General features: G+C 42.0%; 1 protein-coding gene across 17 annotated transcripts in view; it reads left to right on the top strand.

Moving 5' to 3' along the window:
• FGGY (FGGY carbohydrate kinase domain containing) overlaps positions 1 to 27,484 on the top strand; it is a 486,984-nt gene that overhangs the window by 424,268 nt on the left and 35,232 nt on the right. For 2 of the 17 annotated variants that reach the window (XM_081486681.1, XM_081486692.1), the window contains one exon: positions 13,119 to 15,690. The exons of the other annotated variants lie outside the window; for them this stretch is intronic. In XM_081486681.1, the coding sequence (XP_081342807.1) occupies positions 13,119 to 13,384 (266 nt within the window). In that variant the 3' untranslated portion in view covers positions 13,385 to 15,690. Of the gene's footprint in view, positions 1 to 13,118; positions 15,691 to 27,484 lie in introns of those variants that run through there. 17 annotated transcript variants of the gene reach the window in all.

Below are 27,484 nucleotides of genomic sequence, written 5' to 3'. Positions count from 1 at the left end.
TTTAACCTGGGGAATGGATATATCCCAAGCCCAATAACCAGCATTCCTATCTTTCCTGAACATTACTCAGATGAGAACTGTGGGATGGATGAAGGGTTAAAAAATGAAGTCGGAATCTCAAGGCTGTACATAGAAGGGAGAGTGGCTGTTAGAGTGTTCGAGATGCGAGAGGAAGAGTGCTGGTTTGAAAGAGGCAAGGACCTGGCTTCTGGTCTTTGCTCTGCTTGTGGTGTGGCATTGGTCTCTACCCTGTGCAGTGGAGTGATGCAAGGCGATGGCTGAGACCCCTTTCAGCTCTGAAACTCTGTGATCATCTTAGTTCCACCAGATGAAGAAAGGGAGGGAGTGGGTAGTATGGGTACCAGCCCTGCCCTGGGGTGCTCACTCCCCAAGAAGACTAGGTGTCTCCTGGCCCAGAGAACCCTAAGGAGCTGTCCTGATCTGCCACACTCGTGGGTGGGTCTGACTGTCCTTCACCTGTATTCCTGCAGAGCCATGCACGACTTTGCTCCTGGTGGCCTCCTCCCCGTGTCTGTTCTACAGTGATCCGAGAGCTCAGCTATTTCTGATGTATCTTTCCTTAGAGTCCCCACATTGAGCCTCTGGTCTGCTTATTTTCCTTCTTTCCTTCCTTCTCTAAAGCCACATCACAAGCATTCATATCCCAGCCCTTCCACTAACCACCTGTGTAGCCTTCATCAGGTGTCTGCTGCTGCTGCTAAGTCACTTCAGTCGTGTTCGACTCTATGTGATCCCATATACAGCAGCCCACCAGGCTCCCCGGTCCCTGGGATTCTCCAGGCAAGAACACTGGAGTGGGTTGCCATTGCCTTCTCCAATGCATGGAAGTGAAAAGTGAAAGTGAAGTCGCTCAGTCGTCATGGACTGCAGCCTACCAGGCTCCTCCGTCCATGGGATTTTCCAGGCAAGAGTACTGGAGTGGGGTGCCATTGCCTTCTCCCCTTAATCTCTCTGGTGGATAGCAAATAAATCTATAGAGTTATTTGTAAAGAGGAGTGAAATCATTCATATAAAGCAGTTAGGACAGTACCTGACACACTGTAGGTACAGTGTGCATTGCTGCCTTCCTTCCTCAAACGTTTTCTGCTCTATTCTCAGCAAACAGGATGGACCCTGTGGTATGTAGGACACTTCTGCTCTGAGGAGTCCAGTCCAGTGCCTGCTGTGAGGCACACGCTTCACCTTGGCTACCTCACTGAGTCCCCACCTCAGTCCAGAGCGATACTTATTCTTCTCAGAATTCTTTTCAGGCCTCAGCCCAGAGACCAGAGGAGTTATGTGACATTCCCTGCAGGGTGCAATTTGTAAATGGCACAGTTGGAATCAGAGCTCAGATCTCAGATCTCTCAGACTCCAAATCGAATGCTCTTTTCCCCCACCTCACCCAGGCTGCCATCACTGGCTTGTTTTGAAAGGAAAAAGAAAAAGTTGTGCATCATGGGAGTGATGCTGTGGAGATCACCTCTCCTTCCCAGGGCATCCACTCCCAGCTTTTAGAAGAGGTGGGACTGCTAGGCTCCTGAGCCCAGCTCCCAGCAGCCCTTGCATCCGCCCATCTGAAAAGGATCCGTCTTTAAAAGCAAGGAGCCAGAAAAAATAATTCATACTAAAAACAAACTCTGTCATGAGTCATTTGACTTTGCTTTCCCCCGAACACATAGTTTATGTCTTGGGCGAGCTAAGGCTAAAGGAACATCTGATACGTTTTAGGCTAGCAGAGCCATTATTTAAGGAGTTCTACATCCAGTCTGTGTCTGTTGAACCCCATGGTTTAAATCAAGGCTTGTGCTGAGGGAGCCTGACAATTTGTTACTGCTGTTGTGGTTCTTTCGGGGTGTGACTGTGTACGAGTTTTATCAAGGTGACGAGAATCTTTGGTCCGTGATTCTCGGATGTTGAACTGACCTATGCAGTAGCTATTCTGAGTGAATATGTGCCCAAGAGGAATGTGTACAACGTGCATGTGTTGAGATGGGTGAGCCCCTCTGGAAACGAGAGGGAGAGAAGGTGGAGGAGGGGGGAGGCTTCCAAAGGAGCTGCTTTCTAGTCCTATCTGCAGAGGAGGGAGTCTCAACCCTGGACCAGAGTACTTCTCAATCCTAGGTGAACAGGACATCACCCAGAATCCAAGACAAGTGTCTCCACTTCTATGAATTGCTCCTCTTTAGATAACTGAAAAATGATGGAAATACATTTATATTGTAAGATCTCAAACAACATAGCAATGGGCTTCCCTGGTAGCTCAGCTGGTAAAGAATCCACCTGCAGTGGGGGAGACCTGGGTTCGATCCCTGGGTTGGGAAGATCCCCTGGAGGAGAGCATGGCAGCCCACTCCAGTATTCTTGCCTGGAGAATCCCATGGACAGAGGAGCCTGCTGGGCTATAGTCCATGGAGTCACAAAGAGTCAGACATGACTGAGCAACTAAGCACATATAGTAAAAGGCAAAAGACACAAATCTCCCCTGATCACAGAGGTAATCATACTGTCCATTTTATTTGTCTTTCTAACCTTTTCAATACAGTCACAGATATATATATATATATATCTGTGACTGTATAGGGTCATATAGTACAAACTGTTCTGCAATTTTTTTTCCACTTATTAGATATTTGGAATATGTCAGTGCATGTAGAGCCACCCCGTGTCTGTTACATATTGATAGAAATTCCAGAGCCTGCATACATAAAAAGTTATTTAGCCAATGTCCTATTGACAGACATTTAAGTTGTTTCCAGTGTCTGGCTTTTGAAAACAGAGACACAAGGATCATCCTGGGTATGGTTCTTTATACATAAATATGAACAGTTCTCTTGGAGAGATACAAAAGGTGGAATTTCTACTGGAAGGATTTGTGTGTTTGAAATCATGTTAGCTGTGGCCAAAACTATCCTCCAAAGAGGCTGTCCCAGCTTGTCTCCCTGCCAATGGTGCCCCCATGCCTTTGCCAACACTGCATATTGTTAATCATTTAACATTTTTGCCCATTTCTTAGGCAGAAAATGACAGCTCATTGTTCCTTTCCTTTGCCTCAACCCTGTTGGTAATGAGAATGAGCATTTTCTTTCTTTATCTTCAGTCACTTAATACTGTCTTCTGTTGTGCATGCTAAGTCACTTCAGTCATATCCGACTCTTTGCGACCCTATAGACTGTAGCCAGCCGGGCTCCTCTGTCCATACGATTCTCCAGGCAAGAATTCTGGAGTAGGTTGCTATGCTCTCCTCCAGGGGATCTTCCCAACCCAGGGATTGTACCCACATCTCTTACATCCCCTGCGCTGGCAGGCAAGTTCTTTACCACTAGGAACACCTGGAAAGACCCTCTGTTTTCTGTTTACTATTTCTGTTTTCTATTACTATCCTCTCTTCATTTTTCCATAAGGTTGTTTGTCTTTCCCTCAGGGATCTGGAGGGGTTCTTCATGTGCTCTGTACAATTCTTTGTCGTATATATTAAAGACTTTCTCGTGATAAGACCCTCAAAATCTACCTTTGCTTATAGTGTCTTATATAGGAGTTTTTAATTTTCATGTGTTCACATCCATGAATCTCTTTCTTTATGGCTTCAAAATTTCTTGCAAGTTTTTCCTGTAAACTATTTCTTTTCCTGAAGCTGTGTTTTTCAGAATAATAACATTGTACACTACAACACACCAGGATGACAGAATGGCCTCTGTGTTTTTGCAGACATTCTTGGTAATTTCACCATTAATGATGGGGAAATTCTGAAACTATATGGATCAGTCATAAGCAAATGAGAGGCCACAGGGAACTAGCTAGCAGGCAGCCTACAGTCATATGTGTGGGCCTTGGACCATATCCCGGCTCCTGTACTTACCACTTGATTTGGGGACATCACTTTGCTGCTCTGAGCCTTAGTTTATTTCTCTGTAAAATTGGGCAAATCACAATTGCAAAGGATTACTGTGAGGTTTAATGTCTCCCATGTCCCAGCCCACTTAATGCATGTTTGTTTCTGCCTCTCCTGATAAAAGTCTTTTTTTTTTCTCCCTGCACATTTAAATGTAATTGGTCACAGAAAACTGTTGACTTCCATTTCTTCAGAGGATTTTGTAGTGGAATCGTGGAGTCACAGCTTACCCAAGAGTCTGAGGCAACTTCCTCATGATACATCTCTGTGGACCTAAAGGAAACGAAGCACCTACACTGTTGCTCAATGCTGGAAAGTTCTCCAGGGTGGCCGACACCTCTGGCAGACAGAAGCCAGGGTTCTGGAGGACACAGTCCTTGTAGGCAGAGAGCTTTAGTAGTTCCTGGACTCACTGAGCTCCTGCCTGTGCAAGGACAATCCACTCTCCTTTGAAATCATCTCCTCTTCTCCATCCCTTGTCTGGCATCCTTTGTTTCTTATAGCAACACAACACTCAAAGTTAGGAGCACAGACACTTGAGTTAAACTCCCTGGGTACAAGATCCAGCCTGGAACAAATATCTTAATTGCTCTCTACCTCAGTTTCCCTTTCTGCAAAATGGGAATACTAGTATTACCTTGTCCATAGGGCTGTTATGAGAATTAATACTTATCAAGCCCTGGTACATAGTACAATGATCAAGGAGCTACAAAGAAATCATAGATGGTATCTGAATCCTGGATTCTCCTTTCACAGCTGGTTAACTTTGGATAACGTACTTATTCTGACCTCAGCTTTCTCATTTGTAAAATGGGTATGAAAATATCTACTCCATAGGATTGCCAGGAAAGTCAAATGGGATAATGTATGTAATGAGTATTGTTATGTTGTTTGGTCACTAAATCATGTCCAACTCTTCATGACCCCGTGAACTGTAGTCCACCAGGCTCCTCTGTCCATGGGATTCTCCAGGCAAGAATACTGAAGTAGGTTGCCATTTCCTTCTCCAAGGGGTCTTCCTGACCCAGGGATCCATGTCTCCTACATTGGCAGGAGGATTCTTTACCACTGAGCCAACAGGGGAGCCCTGTAGTGAGTATAAGACTTCAATTATTGGTTGCTACTGTGGTGATGGTTATTGAAAAAGCCAGCAGTGAATATGCAGGGAGGATTCAACACTGAAAAACAGAGAGACTGGTGATTAAAAGAGAAGATTCTGTAGTCAGACACACTGGGTATTAGAACTCAGCCTCCACTACTCTTGACTCTGTGACCTTGGACCTAAACCTTTGTGACATGTAGTTTCCTGATCTGTTGAATAGGATTGAGACTGGTGCCTACCTCTAGGTTTGATATGAGGAGGAAATGATGATAAACCAGGAACATAGAAAGTGCTTAATAAAATGAACTGTTATTGTTACTTACATCTCCTGTCCATCGATGGGAAGATTCCTGCCTGCAGTCAGGAGTCCCTGGGCAATCCATTCTGCTGGGTTTGGACCAGAAGATAGGAAAAAGGCCCAAAACTCAAGAAGGGAATCTGAGGCAAAAGCCTGGTTTTTACAGATCATCCAGAATGGTTTGCATAGAGAGAGAAACACAGTGAAGGATATCTGGCAGGATTTAGTTCAACGATGTATCTCCTTGTGATTCTTAAAATCATTCTATTGGGTAGGTCCTGTTATTTCCAGTTATCACCGGGTGAAAACTGAGGGTCAGAGAGGTAAGGTGACTTGCCTAAGATCACATAGATAACAAGTGGAGGAACTGGGATTTGAGCCCAGGACTGTCCAGCTCCAAATCCCTAATGACATGCTGTTAATATATGTCCCGCCTCTGTTGGGAATGACTCAGAGGCCCAGCAGGAGCAGAGTGGGGTAGGGGCATGACCCTGTTTTTCTGGGAGACCAGAGGAGGTGGAGGAAGGGGCAGCAGGTCTAGAGCTGACAGGCTGCATGTAAAAATTTGGAAATTTTGCCCCGAAAGACAAGGAAGTGTTTTCAGCAGGGGCCATTTTCAACTGTACCCTGTGTACTAGGCCAAGGGTAAACCAAAACACAGCCATAAATAGTACTCCCCAGAATTCTCGTCAGAGCAGCCCACTGTACTCCTTCTGTTTGGAATGACTGTCAAAACGCTTCACATGGAAATGTCTGAATCTGTTACTGTTCACCAAGTCAGTCACAGCCCATTTGCATGAGGTGCCCTGGGTGTGAGTAGAGATGCAAGAATCATCAGATGACCAATCATTGTGAAGTCTCACCAAATGTCCTGCCCAAGAAACCAGCATCCTGGACTAGGGCCAGGTCTTCCTAAAGCCACAGCTTTGAAAAGGTCCATCCTGGTTCAGTGGGCCTGCCCTTGCTGGTTATAGAAGGTGTTTTTATAGCTATCCTTTCTCTAATTAAAAACAAAGTATCAAAGATAAAATTGACTTATGTCATCTCGTCTAATGCATTTAATAGATGGAGACATTTGTTTCCCAAGTGGGAAGTGACATTCCCAAGGTTATAGAGAGAAAATCTGAGACTAGAATCAGGTCTTCCTGATTCTTAGTCTAAAACCCATCTCATGCTGCCCTCCTGAGCCTTCCCAACACAGTCACAAAGTTCCCACCAGCCTCTTCAAAGGGCAGAGCTGAAAGATAGGAGAGGTAGGAAGGAGGTTGTGCTTCTCCTTGATGAATTCTACCTTCCCCTCCATGTCTGTCCCCACATTTCAGTGTTTCCTCTCACTTGTCAAAACTAGTTCTGTGGGCCCAAATCTAGATCCTTGAGAAGCAGCTTCTCGGGTTTCTAGGGTTCATTGCTGCTCCCCTGTCCAGGGCTTATTCCTGTTGTGGCAGAGCAACCTCTTGAACAATGGATCGGTGCCCAGACCGGGAGGATGCCTGGCTCAGCACCTGTTGGGTGGGTTTCCCAGATGAGACAAGGCCTCCCCAAGCATCATTTCTCATCTCCGGGGGAAGGCCAGGAAGAAGAAAGGGTTGGATGCTGATTGATTGTCTGATAATATGGCTGGATTATATAACCCCATTTAATCTTCAATTTAGGCTATGTGGGGTAGGTAGATACTATCATTTCCACTTACAAATGAGGAACAAGAAGCCACACAGCTAGAAAGTGAGAGAGTTGGGACCTGAACCTAGATTGGTGCAAAATTCCAAAGTATAAGCTCTTTCAAGTTCACCAGGCTAGAGAAAATGAGATTAGTGTGTACTTTCTAAACTGTGAAGAGCCACCCACCCGTGAAGGATGGTGAGGATGACAGTTAGCACTCAATCCAGGCCAAGCAGGAAATGACTCCCAACAGGCAGGTGCTTAGCCCCTGGGGAAATGTGCCTTCCACAAGGATATCTGGGTATTGAAGCCGTTGCTCAAAGAGTCTACTTACAAGAAGGGGAGTGTAAGGCTCTTTAGCAGCCAGGGTCTCTCAATAACATGCGTGCATGCTAAGTCGCTTTGTGTCGGACTCTTTGCAACCCTATGGACAGTAGCCCACCAGGCTCCTCTGTCCATAAGATTCTCCAGGCAAGAATACTGGAGTGGGTTTCCATGCCCTCCTCCAGGGGATCTTCCCAACCCAAGGATTGAACCCCTATCTCTTATGTCTCCTGCATTGGTAGGCAGGTTCTTTACCACTAGTGTCACCTGGGAAGCCCTTGGTTTTAATGGTGACGGTTAATTTCTTGATCCCACTCTCTGCTCCTCACAATTACTCCAATTGACCCATCAAGAATGGGTCACTGTCAGGTAAGCAGAAGTCATTAAAGACCCTTTCATTCATCCTTAAAATGTGAATTTCATTTTCTAGCACAGGCTAATCCATTGCAGATAAAATCTAACCTTAACAGAACTTGTTGCAAGTCAAGAAACTGATGAGGGGCATGTGCAGCTGGCTGACAGGCCACCCCCAAGGGTTTCCAGCTTCCCAGGTGTCTACACAACACTCCATGGCAGCGGGGCATAGGGCGGGAGAGGCACTGCTTGTCTGGCCCTGAGATGCCACAGGCAGGCTCATGGCTTGGCCTGGCTCTCCCCACGCCTGTGCTTGCCCCTGTACTCCCCCCTCCCCATGCCGCCGTGAGGGGTACGTGGTCAGCAGTGGGAAAATGGGCCCAAAGTGCCCAAAGTCAAGGAGCACATAGCCAAGAACTGATCCTAGAAAGGGAAAGGCAGTAGCAAGTCTTCCCCCACTCGCCCAGCACATGTTCCATTGTTCCATCAGCCTTCATCCGCAAAGCACACATTCAAAGATAAAATCAAAAATTTCCAAACAGGGACTGCAAACCACAGTACCCCAAGCTTGAGCCCTTCCTGGCACAGGGCCTTGGGCAACTGCACAGGTGACATTCCCATAAAGTTGATCCTTATTGCAGCTCTTTAACAGAATGTCACTAGTAGAGGGGAAATGAAAAAGTGAGGGCAATCTGTCAAGGTTTTACCAAAACTGTATGTGAACGATTTAAATGATTTCCCAATATTCTGAGATTATGATAGCTGTTTTCCTCCCCTTTAGTGTTAAAATCTTTTTTTTCTTGGATTTATTTGTTTATATTTTGGTGGTATATGGATTTACTTTTTACTTGACTTTTATTGGAGTATAGTTGCCTTATAACATTGTGTTAGTTTCTCTGTACAGCAAAGTGAATCAGCTATACGTATTTGTTAAGCCCTCTTGTTTGGATTTCCTGCCCATTTAAAACTCGTTTTCATTAGGACATGATGGCCAGAGTAAAAGTTGAGTAGGTTTTTGGTTATTTGTTTTTTCTTTTAAGGTGCTTATATGGGCTTCCCATGTGGTGCTAATGGTAAAGAATCCACCTGCCAGTGCAGGAGAGTGAAGACATGGGTTCAATCCCTGGGTCAGGAAGATCCCCTTGAGAAGGATATGGCTACCCACTCCAATATTCTTGCCTGGGAAATCCCGTGGACAGAGGAGCCTGGCGGGCTACAGTCCGTGGGGTTGCAAAAAGTCAGACACAACTGAGCACTGACAGTCTGAGCACAAATGGCAAAGCAAAATAAGAAGCTGACAATTCTTTGTAGATCTCCAAAATGTTTGGAGATTATATTGGTCCAGAGATTGGGAACTTCTGAGCTGGGGCTTCCAAGAAGATAGCCCTTCCTGATTGTTAGGAATGGAGCTTCTTCCCCAGCTGCCGGAATCAGAATGGCATAGCTTTAGTAATTATATTATTTCAGTACTTTCTAGGTACGTCTTTGCTTTTGTGAAGTCTAAAGTCTGGTGGAATCTGTGAGAAGAGGCAACACAGAATAAGGGCATCAAAATCAAAATTCAAAGTCTGAAACTTTCAGTTTTCTGTGACCCTAGAGATCATTTCTCTAAATTTCCCAACCATCAAGAGCTCCACAGAAGTAAAATGGAAAGTAATAACACACCCACGACAAACCTAGCTTATGTCTGATGTCCTAGTCTAATTATTAATAATTGATCATTAAATCGTCCAGGACTCAAAAGAGAGTTTATCAGGTTAATAAACTATGGCTTCCTTTATTAAAGGCCGCTTCATCTCTCCTGGGGCTTCCCTGGTGGCTCAGCTGGAAAAGCATCTGCCTGCAATGCAGGAGACCTGGGTTCAATCCCTTGGTTGGGAAGATCCCCTGGAGAAGGGAACAGCTACCCACTCCAGTATTCTGGCCTGGAGAATTCCATGGACTGTATAGTCCATGGGGTTGCAAAGAGTCGGACGCGACTGAGTGACTTTCACTTTCATCTCTTCTGAGGCAGCAAGCCACAGAGAGGCTACTGTTTCCCTGAGCAGGAACCACTTCTGGGCAGTTGAAGGGTTGCATCTGTCCTGCCAGAGGCCTGGGCTGGGTGACAGCCTGGAGCCTGGAAGATCCCCTTGTGGTGGTAAATCTCTGTGACTCCCAGCTCAGCAGCTCCCACCATTGTGTTGTTTCGTAGGAGCATTAAGTCAAAGGCCAACCCGCTTTCTATCCTTTGATGCGGGAAAATACATCAACACAGTGGTCCACTAAACTCTGGATATAGACAACACACAGTGCCTTTTGGGGTCTGTAGCCTAAATAGTTTTACTCCCAAAGATGTGGCATTAGACATAAAGCAGACAGCTGATTAGTGCTAAGCCCACATGCTCAAAACCAACCATTATGGCCTCTTCTCAGTTACAGAACCAGAGAGGCTTTCCCTAGAATAGACATTGGCAGACTGGGCTTTGGGGTGAGAAGTGAGAGGGAGGAGGAAGGGGACGAGGAGGGAAAAGAGAAATAAGACGTCGCAGAGGTGTACCGTTTTGAAATGTACAAAGTCTGTGCCACTTAATTGGGATTACTTTTTCTTTTTATCCCATGTGTATTTCTTTTTATCCATATGGAAAGAAATCTTTGTCAATACCTGCTTCAGAGTCTCAGGTTTAAGAAGCCGATCGTTGACCCAAGGAAAGAGAGACATAAATCACTTTCAAGTTCTTCAGACAAAGAACAGCTCAAGGCAAGCTGGAGAGTTTGCAGGGCATTTTGGTGACATTTCTGGATGCCCTTTTCTTCCCCCCTTTCAAGAAAAGCCCTTTCTTTCCTTGCCTTCTCACATAACAGCTTGGGATTCTTGTCCCCCACCCCCTCCCCAGAAATGCATTTGAACTTGCTGGGTTTGTTAAGAGTCAGGGCATAAAGCATTTTTCCATGGTAGAAAATTCTGGCATTCCACAGCAGAACTAATGTGAGCTTTGGGAAAGCTGCCCTATTTGTGCACTTAATTAGGGCTCCCCAAAGGCAGTTGATCCATCAGTGTCATAGGAAACCAGCGCCAAAGCCAGCAAAGGCTAAGACTGTGAGCACCCAAAAGGGGGGTGAACATGAATTCCACACCTGTTCCCCACTGACTTAGATCAAGACTCAAGGGAAATAAAGACAAGGGCTTGCCTACAGTGCTCATTTGGATCCCAGTCCTGATTTCATCGTTCTGGGTATCACCAGCTTTTGAGTCAAGTCCCAGAACACTTGTAGATAAAGGATCAGAGTTACAGGTTCTCTTCAGGTCTGTGAAATAAGGTCTTGGTTCTGATAAGATCTGTGAAGTTGACAAAATTACAGTGGAAAAATTATAGACTCTAAAGACCAACCAGCCTCTGCTCTGAGTCTGACTCTTCTGCTATTAGACAGTATCAGATCTTGAAGAAGTTACCTGATTATTTCTGAGATTTAATTTCTTTCCCGAGGAAAGACCATCCTAACACCTCTTCCATGGGTTCATTATCATAACAACAGTGAACATTTATTGAGCAATTTCAGTGTGTAAGGCACTGTTCTAAAAGCATGAACTGAACATGTATGTTATATTATCATATGTGAAACAGATCACCAGCCCAGGTTCAATGCATGAGACAGGGTGCTCAGGGCTGGTGCACTGGGATGACCCTGAAGGATGGGATGGGGAGGGAGGTGGGAGGGAAGTTCAGGATGGGGAACACATGTACACCCATGGCTGATTCATGTCAATGTATGGCAAAAACTGCTACAATATTGTAAAGTAATTAGCCTCCAATTAAAATAAATTAATTAAAAAAAATAAAAAGTTTTTAAAAAATGAAAAAATAAATAAAAGCATGACTGTATTCTCTTCAATCCTCTAGAGACCCTATAAGGTAAAGTGTGTATTAGAGGTTGCAAACTACTCACCATGGGCAGTTCTTGCCCACTGCTTATTTGTGCAAATAATGTTTTATTGGAACATAGTTATGCACATCTGTTCATGTCTACTCTGTGGCTACTTTCATGCTATAGCTCCAGGGTTGAGTAGTTGCAACAGAAACTGTATGTCCAACCAAACCTGAAGTATTTGTTATCTGGCTTTCTACAGAAACAAATTGGTCAACCCTTGCTGTAAATCATCCCAACTGAAAGATGAAGAAAATAAACCGTAGGTATTTTAAATAGCTTAACGGAGGTCATTCAGTTACTGACAGATAGAACTAGGAGTGGAACCCAGTGGCCTGATCCAGAATTTGTGGTTTTCACCAGTATCCTACATGTAATAAATATGAATTGTTTAGTGCAGTGCCTGACACAGAGGAGATGCCTGACATCTGTTGCCTTAGCAATCCTTTGCATTCCTCCATGGTTCTCTTTTTCCTTCTGCCTCCCCTTGCAGGTTACTATTAATTCCAATTGCCTTATCTTTCTCTTCTACCAAAGTGTGTTTTCAATTCAGCAGACTTCTGGGCGATTTTATACCCATTATCTCAATCCATCAAACAACGCTGTGAATGAGTAAATAGAGTAAGAACAGATTGTACAGGACTTTGAAGGCTGAGAGAGGGCTTTAGAATAATAATAGTGCTAATTATGGTGACACTTTGGCGAAGGGTTACCTTCACTGGGTCACTTTGCTGACCCATGCACTCTAGATACATACTCTCCTTTAAACCTAACAACCCGTCCATGATGCACAATTAGTATTGTCCTATCTTGCAGATGAGAACATTGAGGCTTACACTGCAGCAATCAAATATTAATGGGAAAATCAGAAATATTCCACATGCCTAGTTCAACAGCACAGGGCTTTTGTGCTGTTCACTTCTTCTGTGGATGCATGTGCTTTCAGTTGGGGTTTCAGATATGTCCATACAGTATACTCTTAGGCTTTACTGGTAAAATTGTCCTCACTTGCTCTGATCCTGTAATCTACTATTGGTTGCCCATGGACTCAGATGGAGAACACCAGAAATTAGAGGCTCTACACCTGGACCACTATGATTCCTCCCATCACAGACAGTAGGGAGCCATGGAATGCTTTGGAGATGGAGATGCCATAATGAGGAAACTACTCTGCCAACAAAGTCAAGCTGGGTGGGAGCTGGGCAAGTCAGTGATAGCTTATGGTAAACGGTGTCGTATTCGTAATCTACAAAGAAGATTTAGCTTCGGCACCAGGGACCAGGCTTGGTCACTCAGGAGCTTTTGTGTAGGAGAGTTTTATTAAAGTGGAAAAGGACAGAAAGCTTCTAACATAGACATCAGAAGGGAGATGGAGAGTGCCCCCGTCGCAAACCTATGCAAGGGAGTTATATAATTTTTAATTGGTTATTACAGTAAATCAAAAGAATGTCTCAAGGTTGTAAAAATTTTACCAGACCCACTCCCACAGTTTACATTTTAAGATAACAGGATTAAAATAAAGGATGAAGACCTACAAAACCTTCTAGAACTAACACCCAAAAATGATGTCCTTTTCATTATAGGGGACTGGAATACAAAAGTAGGAAGTCAAGAGATACCTGGAGTAACAGGCAAATTTGGCCTCGGAGTACAGAATGAAGCAGGGCAAAATCTAACAGAGCTTTGCCAAGAGAATGCACTGGACATAGCAAACACCCTCTTCCAACAACACAAGAGAAGACGCTACACATGGACATCACCAGATGATCAATACCAGAATCAGATCGATTATATTCTTTGCAGCCAAAGATGGAGAAGCTCTATACAGTCAGCAAAAACAAGACCATGAGCTGACTGTGGCTCAGATCATGAACTCCTTATTGCCAAATTCAGACTTAAATTGAAGAAAGTAGGGAAAACCACTAGACCATTCAGCTAAGACCTAAATCAAATCCCTAAGGATTATACAGAGGAAGTGACAAATAGATTCAAGGCATTAGATGTGATAGACAGAGTGCCTGAAGAACTATGGACAGAGGTTCGTGACATTGTACAGGAGGCAGGGATCAAGACCATCCCCAAGAAAAAGAAATGCAAAAAGGCAAAATGGCTGTCTGAGGAGGCCTTACAAATAGCTGAGAAAAGAGAAGCAAAAGGCAAAGGAGAAAAGGAAAGATATACCCATTTGAATGCACACTTCCAAAGAATAGCAAGGAGAGATAAGAAAGCCTTCCTCAGTGATCGATGCAAAGAAATAGAGGAAAACAATAGAATGGGAAAGACTAGAAATCTCTTCAAGAAAATTAGAGATACCAAGGGAACATTTCATGCAAAGATGGGCACAATAAAAGACAGAAATGGTATGTACCTAACAGAAGCAGAAGATATTAAGAAGAGGTGGCAAGAATACACAGAACTATACAAAAAAGATCTTCATGACCCAGATAACCATGATGGTGCGATCAATCAGCTAGAGCCAGACATCCTGGAATGTGAAGTCAAGTGGGCCTTAGGAAGCATCACTATGAACAAAGCTAGTGGAGGTGATGGAATTCTGGTTGAGCTATTTCAAATCCTAAAAGATGATGCTGTGAAAGTGATGCACTCAATATGTCACCAAATTTGGAAAACTCAGCAGTGGCTCCAGGGCTGGAAAAGGTCAGTTTTCACTCCAATCCCAAAGAAAGGCAATGCCAAAGAATGCTCAAACGACCGCACAATTGCACTCATCTCACAGGCTAGCAAAGTAATTCTCAAAATTCTCCAAGCCACACTTCAACAGTACATGAACCATGAACTTCCAAATGTTCAAGCTGAATTTAGAAAAGACAGAGGAACCAGAGATCAAATTGCCAACATCTGGGATCATTGAAAAAGTGAGAGAGTTCCAGAAAAACTACTTTTGCTTTATTGACTATGCCAAAGCCTTGGACTGTGTGGATCACAACAAACTGGAAAATTCTTCAAGAGATGGGAGTACCAGACAACCTTCCCTGCCTCCTGTTAAACCTGTATGCAGATCAGGAAGCAACAGTTAGAACTGGACATGGAACAACAGACTGGTTCCAAATTGGAAAAGGAATATATCAAGGCTGTATATTGTCATCCTGCTTATTTAACTTATATGCAGAGTACATCATGAGAAATGCTGGGCTGGATGAAGCACAAGCTGGAATCAAGATTGCCAGGAGAAATATCGATAACCTCAGTTATGCAGATGACACCACCCTTATGGCAGAAAGTGAAGAAAAACTTAAGAGCCTCTTGATGAAAGTGAAAGAAGAGAGTGAAAAAGTTGGGTTAAAACTCAACATTGAGATAACTAAGATCATGGCATCCGGTCCCATCACTTCATGGCAAATAGATGGGGAAACAATGGAAACAGTGAGACTTTATTTTGGGGGGCTCCAAAATCACTGCAGATGATGATTGCAGCCATGAAATTAAAAGATGCTTGCTCCTTGGAAGAAAAGCTATGACCAACCTAGACAGCATATTAAAAAGCAGAAACATTACTTTGCCAGCAAAAGTCCATCTAGTCAAAGCGATGGTTTTTCCAGTGGTCATGTATGTATGTGAGAGTTGGACCATAAAGAAACCTGAGTGCCAAAGAATTGATGCTTTTGAACTGTGATGTTGGAGGAGACTCTTGAGAGTCCCTTGGATTGCAAGGGACTCATACCAGTCAATCCTAAAGGAAACTGATCCTAAACATTCATTGGAAGGACTTATGTTGAAGCTGAAACTCCAATACTTTGGCCACCTAATGGGAAAAAATGACTCATTGGAAAAGAGCCTGATGGTGGGAAAGATTGAAAGCAGGAGGAGAAGGGGACGACAGAGGATGAGATGGTTGGATAGCACCACTGACTGGATGGACATGAGTTTGAGTAAACTCCAGGAGTCAGTGATGGGCAGGGAGGCCTTATGTGCTGCAGTCCATGGGGTTGCAAAGAGTTGGACAGGACTGAGTGAACTGAACTGAACTGAACTTCCTCAGTTTAAAATAACAGGACTAGAACTTAACAATAGAAAGATTTTACCAGACCCACTCCCATAATATACATTCTAAAATATCAGGATCAGTCAGATTTTCAGGAAGGAGAAACTGTCCTCAAGCAGAATACATTGTTGTTATACAATCCTTAGTACAAAGTTTAAGCTGAGTTGTTTGTTGTGTAATCATCAGTTCTTGGCTTAAAGAAAAAAAAAAAGTTTTGTGTGACTAAGACTAAGGAATGGAGAGAAAAAAAAAAAAGACATTTGTCCTTTCCTCCTCCTTGAGAATTCCAACCCCCTATCTCCTCTTTGGGGACCCTGGACTTCTTATGAACCTTCCTAGGAATTGACTCTCTCATCAGGTAGGAGGAGGAAATATGAACCCACAATTGTGATATGCAGTTGTAAGCCCTCCTTGGATTGAGATGTAAGAGTTTAGGGTTGGGATGACTGAAGAGGATTTAGCAAGAAGAGAAGGGCATGTATATGCAGTTGGAGGGCCAAGACCCACACTGCTTAGACCTTTCTGCTAGACAGCCATGCCTGAGGAGCATAGGACTTGGAGCCTGAAGATTTAGGTTCAAGTCCTGGCTCTACTGCTAAAGTTGCACTGTGTAAAGGAAGAGGGAAAGAGGAGGGATTTTATGCTGTTGGAGTTGGACAGCATCTTATGTGTTTTCTCATCAACTTTTGAAGGTGGTAATAATAACAATAGATAATATGTAAATACTGCTGGAACCAGCGCTTTTCATGTTCTCTTCTAGCCATTTCTCTCTATATATTTAATCTTCATAAAAACCCCATGAGATAGGGAGCATTCTCATCCCCTTTGGATAGATGGGGAGACTGAGGCACAGAGAGGTTAAGTAATATGGCTGTGGTCACGCAGCTGGTAAATAGAGAAACTAAGCTTTGAACCCAGGCAGTTGGGCACCAGAGTCCTTGTTCTTGGTCATTTTCACACAGTCTCTGAGGCGCATGTACCTCAGGGACGGTTCTGGGGTTAAGGCTGTTCTATCCCACCCCATCAGGGCTTCCATGTGGCTCGGTGATAAAGAACCTGCGTTCCAATGCAGGAGACACAGGTTCGGTTCCTGGGTCAGGAAGGTCCCCTGGAGGAGGAAATGGCAACCCACTCCAGTATTCTTCCCTGAAAAAAAAAAACAAGCAAACATGGATAGAGGAGCCTGGCGGCAACAGTCCTTGGAGTCACAAAGAGTCAGATATGACTGAGCGCTGAGCACCCATACACACACATCCCACCCCATAACCTACACACTGACAGCCCTGCCTCTACACCACAGGGTCAGGGACCTCCCACTGAGAAGACTCCTTGCCACAGCCTGGTACTTCTCACAGCCTGTCTAGAACATTTCACTGTACCCTCTGCGCAGACCCTCCCCCTACCCCCACCCCTGCCACCTCCTGGCTCCTGGCCATACCATTGCCCTTGGTTCTGGCTTCCCCATCCTGTAGCACTTGTGCCCAATAACATACCTCCAGTTCCCCTCCTCTGAATAATTTGTTTTTGCCCCGGGACACTTTTACCTCTTTGTTCAAGGTAAGACTCTAGCACCCAGCTTCCCCCCTCCAGTGCCAGCCCATATGAGCGGCATCCCCTTCAGATTTGTACTGGATCCTGGAAACGGCTGGACAGCTTGTTCAGCCACTTTCTCAAGGGCTGGTCCCTGACGGTGTTACCAGTCCCACCTGTTCCTGGCCCAGTAGCTGCCAGTCCAACTAGATGAGGCTATTCTGGGAGCAGCAAAGACTTATTCACACTAGTAGAGTCTTTAACAAAAGTAGTCAAAAATTCTTTCATTGTTGTTTGTTTGTTGTTTGTTTTTTTTTTTAACGTGCGTTTAAATTCTACCCACAATGCTATAGCAGTTAAGTCATGGCCTATGAAATTAGAAGCATATGGGTTCAAAACCCATTTCTGCTGCTTGCTAGCTGTGTCATCCCAGGAAAACTGCTTTAACTCTGTTCTTCATTTGTAAAGTGGGGGGGAAAAGGTCTGTCTTACGCGGTAGTCGTGAGACTTTGGTTAAATGATGTATGCGAGCACGTGTCACACTACCTGACCAGCAGTAAGTTCTCAATGAGTGGTAGTTATGATCAGCATTATATTAAGTATCATTATATAAGTATCATTCAAGACTCCCTGGAGATAGTTCACTCAGTTATTTACTCAACGGACATTTATCAGGAGGCTACTCTTTGCCAAATCTATGCCAGGTGCAAATATAGGATGTAAGTTTATGAGAGGAAGCAATGCATGTTAATCACTTTATAGGCGATACCCTATTCTAGGCATTTGTAGAGACATATATCATTTTATCTATTTTTATGTATATATTTATTTTTTTAATTTATTTTTTAACCTTATAAAGCATGTATTTTTTATTTATTAATATTTTTACAGTAGGTCCTTGTTTATCTTTCAATCTCTGGGTCAGGACAATCCCCTGGAGAAGGGAATGGTTACCCAGTCCAGTATTCTTGCTTGGAGAATTCCAGGGACAGAGGAACCTGGCGGGTTACAGTCAGTGGGGTCACAAAGATTCAGACACAACTGAGCGATTAACACTTTCACTTTGTTTGTCTTATCTCATTTTTAAATTTATTTTTATAGGAATATAATTGCTTTACAATGTGTTAGTTTCTGCTGTACAGTGAAATGAATCAGCTGTATATATACATATATCCCCTCCCTCTTGGACCTCGCTCCAATCCCACCCCCATCCCACCCACCTATGTCATCACAGAGCACCAAGCTGAGCTTCCTGTTCTTTATAGCAGGTGCCCACTAGCTATCTGTCAAGTCTAATCTCCCAACTCATCCCCCGCTCCCCTTGCCTCCCTGTGACTACATGTCCATTCTCTATATCTGCATCTCTATATCCACCCTGGAAATATGTTCGTCTGTACTATATTTTTAGACTCCACATATATGAGTTAACATAGCAGTGTGTCCACATCAATCCCAAACTCCCAATTTATCCCTCTTTCCACCTTTCCCCACTGGCAACCATAAATTCATTCTTTAAATCTGTGAGTCTGTTTCTGTTTTGTAAATAAGTTTCTTTAAAATAAATATATATACAAATGAACTTACATTTCATCTTGATAAGAGCTTTTCAGGCAGACATTAGAATTGTCATTTTACAGATGAAGAAACCGAGGTTCAGAAAGATTGACTTCTCCAAAGACATGTCCAGTGATTGAGTATAACCATAAATAAACCAAGATACTCTGAGATCAAGTCACCACTATTGAGAGATTCACACTCTATTCTCATATTCATGCAATTGAATGCTTTTGTTTATGTACCTTTCTGATAAAAAGGAAGTTCAAATAAAAGTAATTTTTATTTCAGCCTATTGGTACAAATCTCTGAAAGAGGTGAAAGTTCTGTGCCTATCTTAGCATGCTAGTGATGAGCCTGGGGGGCTGTCCTCCAATGATTGGGGATTTTGTCATCCTGAAGGATAACTTCTCTCCTTATGTGGGACTGGAGTTAGAGAGGGAAAAGGTAGTAGGTAAGGAGCTTATATTGGACTCACTCAAGGCATACTTTGCAAGTTATTTTGTTTTGTTTTTTAAATCAGTCTCAGTCATAAGCTTGCTTTTTGGATCAATGCCTTATGCCTCTAGCCATTGAAAGCCAAGTATGTCAAGGGAAAAAAAGTTCCTTCAGTTAGTTGAGGTTTTATTCTGTTTCTACGTTGGTGGTTTGAAACTAATTACAGACTCTGGGTTGTGCCTACATGTCCAAAATGAAATGAGAATTTGAGCCAATTGCTCTAATAACGAAGAGAGGAAAATCTACTTTTCTTTCCATTATCTAAAGATTTCAGGCATATGCAGTTTTTTGTTTTTTAATTGAATTATGTGAAAAGTTGGCCTTGAGCCTTCATTTCACTTTGCCTGTCTAGAAACTAGACTGAAATTTAGTTTCAGGGAGGAGATGGCATGGCTTAGACTGCTTTGGTGGGTCTAGAGGGTCTTGTTAGAGCAATTAATGGCTGAGAGATTTTGTGTTCTTATGATAAAATATTTGCATAGGCTTGGGGGAGGGAGGTGTATTACAAAGGATGTCTCTTTATTTAAACTTTTTTGAAAGACTGGAGTACCTAAAATAAATTTCAAAATGAACAGTTTCCATTCATCTCATTTATTGATTCATTTATTTGATCCTCACTGTGGCCTACAAGGCCTGCCCACCTGGCACCCAGTCCTTTTCTGACTTCATCCCTGGCTCTTTGCCCCTTTCCCAGGTTGCATATCTGCCCTGGCCCCTTCACTCTCTGTCCATATACTAAGCACACTTCCACCTCCAGGCTTTCAGACATACAGTTCCCTCTGCGTAGAATCCTCTTCCTTAGATAGTTGCATGGATCATCCTCTCATCCCTTTCAGATCTATGCTCAAATATCGTTGTATCAGTTCAGTTCAGTCGCTCAGTTGTGTCCGACTCTCTGCAACCCCATGAACCACAGCACACCAGGCCTCCCTGTCCATCACCAAATCCCAGAGTCCACCCAAACCCATGTCCATTGAGTCAGTGATGCCATCGTTGTATCAGAGATGCCATTCTTTCTGCCCTGTACAAACTGCCTTCTCTACTCCTGTAGAGAATTCTTCATCCCCTTATCCTGCTTGATTTTGTTTCCCTAGTACTCAACACCACCTAACATAATGTATGTATATGTGTACTTATTCATATATTATTTTAATAAACTCTTTCTCAGAACAATGTATTTATAGAAAATTATATAAAATTATGTAATTATATCTCTGTAAAAATATAGAGTTTTCATAAACTGGGCATAAACCCCATGCCCAGTGTCCCTTATTATTAGCATCTTACATTAGTATAGTATATTTGTTGCAATTAGTTAACCAGTATTGATAGGTTATTATTAAAATCCATACTTTATTTAGATTTCCTTAACTTTAACATAATGTCCTTTACTTGTTCCAGGATCCCATCCAGTATATTAGATTACACTTAAACATCATGTGTCCTTAGGCTTCTCTGGTTTTTGATGACCCTGACAGTTTGGAGGAGTTTTATAGAATGTTCAGTTGGCATTTGTCTGATGCTTGTCTTATGATTAGACTGTGGTTGTAAGTTTGGGGGAGGAGGACCACAAAGATGAAGTACCATTCTCATCACATCACATCAAGGATACATACTGTCAACATGACTTATCAGTGTTGGTGCTGACTTTGATCACCTGGCTGAGGTAGTGTAGGCCAGGTTTCTCGACTGTAAAATTACTCTTTTTCTACTTTATATGCTGTTAACAGCATACTTTATATGCTGTTCTCTTTGGGAGGAAGTCACTATGTGGATCCCACACTTAACAGCATGGAAATTATGCTCTATTTCCTTAAGGGTGGAATATTTACATAGACTTAGAATTCTTCTGTGTAGGAGATTCCTCTCCTTATTCATTCATACTTTCTTTATTTACTCAATAATTTCTTTATGATAGTTTGGGCTCATAGATATCTATGGTATATTTTGGGTTATAATCCAATACTACTTACTCTGTTTCCCAGTTCTTCCACTTTTGACCATTGCAAGCTCCTTAATTGCCTTCTTTATCTCTCTGATATAACCTCATAATTCTGTATGTATTTTTTTAATTACTTCTTTAATTTAGGGCCTTACAAGACGTTCCAGGCTCATCTTTTCTATTTCTTGCCCCAGATCTGGAATCAGCCACTTCTCCAAGGAACTCTGATTGTTTTTATTAGAGAATGATATTAGAAACCAAAATCTGGGCATCAAGTGTGCTCACTGCTACTGAGCTGTTTTTGCTTCTAGGGAGGCCAGCTGACAGTGAAAGGAAATATATGTGCATATCCTAATCTGTGTATATACCCATCTCTGTAAGTATTTCTATATATAATCATCTCTGTCTACATTAAGCTACACATTAGTTTATACTGATGTCTACAACTGTAGTCTGTTACCACATGAATCATTCTAACCTTCCCCTTTTGCTTATTTGTAAACTCTCACTCAAATAGTGAGAAACCTGGCTCCCACCATTCACCATCATTTTTTAATTATTCAATTCCAGTGTACCTGTATGGAAATATCAGAACTATTAAGCCAGACTCTTATGGAGTATAGCTTTATCAACTAGAGTACAGTGTTTATGTACAGTTTCTTTTGCCTTTAGTTTTACAAACTCTACTCATTTCCAAAATTACTTAGATCAGCACCTTAATCTCCCACGACCTCCAGTGAGACTGTCTCATATCATACATTGTATTACAGTTAGATTGCATGACACCTACTGTATTCCATCATAGGATTCCCCTCATCTCTGAAATTATTTTTTGAATTTTTATATCTTATGGTTCACTCTTTATGCTGTAACATTCGGTGGTTTTGACAAATGCATAATGTTGTGTATACACAGTTACATTCCAGAATGTCACATAATTGGAATCATGAATATGCAACCTTTTCCGACTCATTTCTCTCACTTGGTAATATGCATTTAAGATGCATCCATGTCTTATTGAGGCTTGGTAGTTCATTTCTTTTTATTGTGTAATAATATTCATTTGGTGTAGATGGTACAGATATACCAGTTTGTTTATTCACTTACCTACTGAAGGACATCCTGGTTGTCTCCAGTTTTTGGTGACTATGAATAAATATTTGCATGTAGGTTTTTGTATGGGCTTTAGTTTTCAAATGGGTAGGAATACAATTGCTAGGTTTTACAATAAGACTATATTCACATTTGTTATAAAAGAGCAAACTGTCTTCCAAAGTAGCTGTACTATTTTGCAGTTCCACCAGTAAAGATTGAGCGTTCCTGTTGCTCACCATTTATGTGAAAGTTTGATACTGCCAGTTGTGTGGATTTGGGCTATTTTGTAGTGATATATAGGTTTGTAGTGATATATCATTATTGTTTTAATTTTTAATTCGCTAGTGGAAAATGATGTTGAGCATCTTTTCATATGATTGTTTGCTGTATGATTTGTCATATGATTATCAGCCTATCTTCTTTGGTTAAGTTCATATCTTTTAGTCATATTTTTACTGGGTTGCTTCTTTTGTTATTGTTGAATTTTAAGTATTCTTTGTATATTTTGGATACAAATTCTCAAATATATGTTCTCCAAGTCTGTGGCTAGTCTATTCATTCCCTTGAAATTGTCTATCACAGAGCAGTTTTTAAATTTTAATGATCCAGCTAATCGATTTTTTCTTTTGTGGATTGTTCTTTTGATGTTGTATCTAAAAACTTATTGTTAAACCCAAGGCCACCTTAATTTTCTCCTGTGTTATGTCCTAGAACTTTTATGGTTGTACATTTTACCTTTAGATTTATGAACCATTTTAAGTTAGGTTTTGTGGGAGGTATAATGTCAGTGCATAGATTATTTTATTATTTTTTTTTGCATGTGTGTGTCCAGTTGTTTCAGCATCATTTATTGAAAAGACTACCCTTTATCCTGTGAATTGACTTTGCTCCTTTGTCAAAGACCAGCTAATTGTGTTTGTGTGGGCCTATTTAAGGACTTACTTCATTGATCTGTTTTCCTTTTCTTTCACCAGTACCACACTATTGTGATTATTATAGCTGTATAGTAAGTCACGGGCTTCCCCTGGTAGCTCAGCCAGTAAAGAATCTGCCTGCAGTTCAGAGACTCCAGTTCTATTCCTGGGTCAGGAAGATCCCCTGGAGAAGGGATAGACTATCCACTCTAGTATTCTTGGACTTCCTGGTGGCTCAGATGGTAAAAAAATCTGCCTTCAATGTGGGAGACCTGGGTTTGATCCCTGGGTTGGGAAGATCCCCTGGAGAAGGGAACAGCTACCCACTCCAATGTTCTTGCCTGGAGAATTCCATGGACAGAGGAGCCTGACAGGCCCCAGTCCATGGGGTCACAGAGTCAGACATGACTGAGCGACTTTCACTTCACATAGTGAGTCATGAAGTCTGACTTTGTTCTTCTTCTTTACTATTATGTTGACTAATCTAAGTCTTTTGCCTTTCCATATAAATCTTAGAATCATTTTGTTGATACTTACAAAATAGCTTTCTGAGTGTTCAATTGGGACTGTGTTGAATCTACTGATCAAGTTGGGAAAATTTGTCATCTTAACAATATTGAATCTTATAATCCATGAATACAGAATATCTGTCCATTTACTTAGATCTTCTTTAATTTCTTTCATTAGAGTTATGTACTTTTCCATAGATAGATTCTGTATATTTTATGTTAAGCTTATGCCAAAATATTTTAGGTTTTGTAGTATGCTAATATAAATTATTTTAACTTCAAATTCCAGTATTTCATTGCTAGCAACTGGTGGGACATAATTGTATATTACCTTATGTCCTGTGACTTTACTGTGCTCTTTTATTAGTTCAAAAAGGTGTTTTGTTTGTTCGTTTTTATTATTATTTGGAGTTTTCCACATATATAGTTATGTCATCTGAGAATGAAGACAGCTTTATTTCTTCCTTCCCAATCTGTATGCTTTTTGTTTCCTTTTCTTGTCTTATTGTACCATCTAAGACCAATACAGTCTTGAATAAGAATGGACATCCTTGCCTTGTTCCTAGTTTTAAAAGAAAAAACATTCAGTTTTTTCTCATTAAGTATGATGTTAGCCGTAGAGGTTTTGGTAGATGTTCTTTATCAAATTGGATATGTTCCCATATTTTCCAAGTTTGCTGAGAGTTTTTAATCATGAGTAAGTGTTAAAGTTTATCAAATGTCTTTTCTGCATCTATTAATATGATTATTATTCTTTAACCTGTTGATGTGGTGAATTACACTGATTGAATTTTGAGTGTTGAACCAGTCTTGTATAACCGGAATAATTTCTATTTGGTTGTGGTGTATATTTCTTTTTATACATTGTTTAATTTGATATGCTAATATATTGATAATATTAAAGATTTTGCATATATATTCATGACATGTATTTGTTTTTGGATTTCCTTTCTTGAAATGTCTTTATCCGATTTTTGGTAGTAGAGTAATGCTGGCCTCAGAATGAGTCAGAATGTCTTTCCTCTGCTCCTCTTTTTTTTGGAGGAAATAGTGAAGAACTGGTATAATTTATTTTTAAGTGTTTGGTAGGATTCACTAGTAAAACCATATGAGCCTCGTGCTTTGTGGACTTTTTTGAAGTTTGAATCTTTCACTTAATAGTCTGTTTCATCTAAGTTATAAAATTTGTGGGCATAGAGTTGCTCATAGATTCTTTTTTTTTATCTGATCAATGTCCGTGGGATCAGTAATCATGATCTCTCTTTAATATCTGATGTTAGTATTTTGTGTCCTCTATCTTGGTTAACCTGGTTAAAGGTTCATCTATTTAATTGATCTTTTCAAAGAACCAGATTTTAGTTTCATTGGTTTTCTCTATTGTTTTCCTGTGTTGTTTCATTGATTTCTGCCTTTTATTATTTTTTTTTTCTTGCTTTTTTTCTTCTTTCTGTCTTTGTTTGCTATAGGCTTAAATTGTTTCTCTGTCTTAGGGCTCTGCCAGGAACTCCTGCATAAACAGAGCCTGCATCTTTCAGCTATAATCCACTATTATTTTACTGGAGCACTGTTAGTGTGGTTTTAAGGGGTGGGAAAGGGAAAGCACTGTAGAATCTTTTGATTTAATCTTGAGCCTGTGTCCTTGGGTTGTGACCTCCACAAAGGTTTCTTACCTTTTTACCTCGCTTGTTAAGTGAGAAAGGGAGGTTAGAAGGGGCTAGAGTTCAAAAGATCTCCCTCCCCTGGATACGATGAGGCTTTGGTTAAGCCTTTTATCCTTGAAAGTAGACCTTTGTTATAAAGAACTCTCTGGCATATTTCAGAGTGTTTCTCCTTTTTCACTCCTGCTGGAACCAGTGGGGGATCATTCTTGCTTCTTTACAGTGAGTACCTGGTAGGGTTCTCAGAGGTAAAACTCATGAATGTGTGGTCCTCCCCCTAAAACTATAGCCCCTAAAATTTCTCAGTCTCGGGCTAATACACACTCAGCCCCCAGCACTTCATCAAAATTATCACTTAAATGTTTCTACCAGTTTGTGACTCCAGTGGATTCCACTCTAGGTAAGGAGATCTCACCTGCAACTCTTTGGAATTCTCCTGTCTCTCCAGAACTCAGGCTGGTGGTTTGCCCCACAACCTCATTTCTCCAAACAACCTGAGTGGAAGTGAAAGTCGCTCAGTCATGTCTGACTCTTTGTGACCCCACAGACTCTCCATGGAATTCTCTAGGCCAGAATACTGGACTGGGTAGCCATTCCCTTCTCCAGGGGATCTTCCCAGGGATTAAACCCAGGTCTCCCACATCACAGGCGGATTCTTTACCAGCTGAGCCACAAGAGAAGCCCAAGAATACTGGAGTGGGTAGCCTATCCCTTTTGCAGTGGATCTTCCTGACCCAGGAATTGGACCAGGGTCTCCTACGTTGCAGGCAGAAACAATCTGAGAGCTGTTAGTAATTTTCCATTTGTTAGCTCTTTTCTTATTATAGGAATGGGAGTAATGACTTCTAACTTCTTTACACACTGGAGCTATAAAAGGAAGTCGCTCCATATATTTCCTTAGTGTATTTTCTGATTCTCCTACAAGAATATAAATTTATGAAAGCAAGGACTGTGTCTGTTTTATTCACTAGTATATTTTTAATAGCTGAAATAGTACCTGACTCAAAGTAGCTGCTTAATAAATATTTGTTGGATACATTGATTAATCAGTTGATATTCACTGGGCATATCAGTATACTAGGCACTGTGCTTGGTATGGAGACACAGCAATGAAAAAGAAAGTTCCCGTGTGTGTACAGCCGTTACAGTGGTAGTAGGGGGCATGGTAGACATACTGTAAATGGAAATAACAATAAACTATGAATTAGGAAACAGGTAGGTATTGAAGCATGGAAGACACCTACCTAAACTAGCCTAAGCAATATGGAGGTAAAACATTGCCAGAGGAGGAAACCACCACGTGAGCTGAGTTGTAAAAAAAGAGTCACTTCTAGCCCATATAAGGGAGGGTGATACTGGCAGGGGAACCAGCATGGACCTATTAAAGTTCATGTAGGACAACGTGTAAAGTGATTTTCTCACCACAACTCATGTAACATTTAGTGCGCCACACAAAGCAGGCACCATTAATTCGTTTTACAGATCAGAGAGTTTAAGTGACTTGACAGAATGTCACCGATGCTGAGCCATGGAGCAAGTCCCTTTGAGTCCAGAGTCCATTTTCCTCCTACTGCAAAGATGACTAAAGCAAGACTCAGAGCCTGGTGGAGGAGCCAAACACGTAAATAGATCTTTCTGGTGCCAATTGCTCCCTTTGAATTTGCTTCATTGTCGTTTTCCTTTAAGACTGCAGCCCTCGAAGTAGTGAGCTGCAAATCAGGGCTGCTTTGCAAATGCCCACAAACCACTGGGGGGAGTTTTGTCAAAGAAGGCGGGAAAGAAAAATAAATGTGGGCTTCTGCTCTTTAAACCTCAGCCCAGTGAGGCGGACTTCCCGGAATACTTCAGGCCGCTTCAAAGGCCTATTGTGGGAAATCTCCAGATGTGCGTGGAAAACCTCACTGGGGAGCTTCCCAGTGAAGAGGCCTTTTAAGCATGAACTGAGATGAAGGAAGTTGACGTGATGAGTCCTACCAGGTGGCCCGTTTTCTGAAGGCGCCCAGATTCCACCATGACTTTGAGAAGGCGGGGGTGGGGATGGGGGTGGGGGTGGGGTGTGCGGATTATCCAGTTCAGATGCCTTTGCCCAACAGTGCATCTTCTTTGATTGTGGAAAGTGCAGATCTTTTTTGCTAGAATCAGGGATGGGGGGCATTCACCAAATGATTTATCTACTTTAAATGGTTAGTGACAGCCTGGTCATTCCTCCAGCCCATCTTGGGCGGGCTGGGAGGGATTTCAGGATT

Source organism: Giraffa tippelskirchi, chromosome 5, assembly GCF_054371585.1.
Source record: "Giraffa tippelskirchi isolate mGirTip1 chromosome 5, T2T-mGirTip1v1.2.pri, whole genome shotgun sequence".
Taxonomy (NCBI): Eukaryota; Metazoa; Chordata; class Mammalia; order Artiodactyla; family Giraffidae; genus Giraffa; species Giraffa tippelskirchi.
Note: the sequence above shows the minus strand (reverse complement) of the source record. Positions and strands in the feature narration are given on the sequence as shown.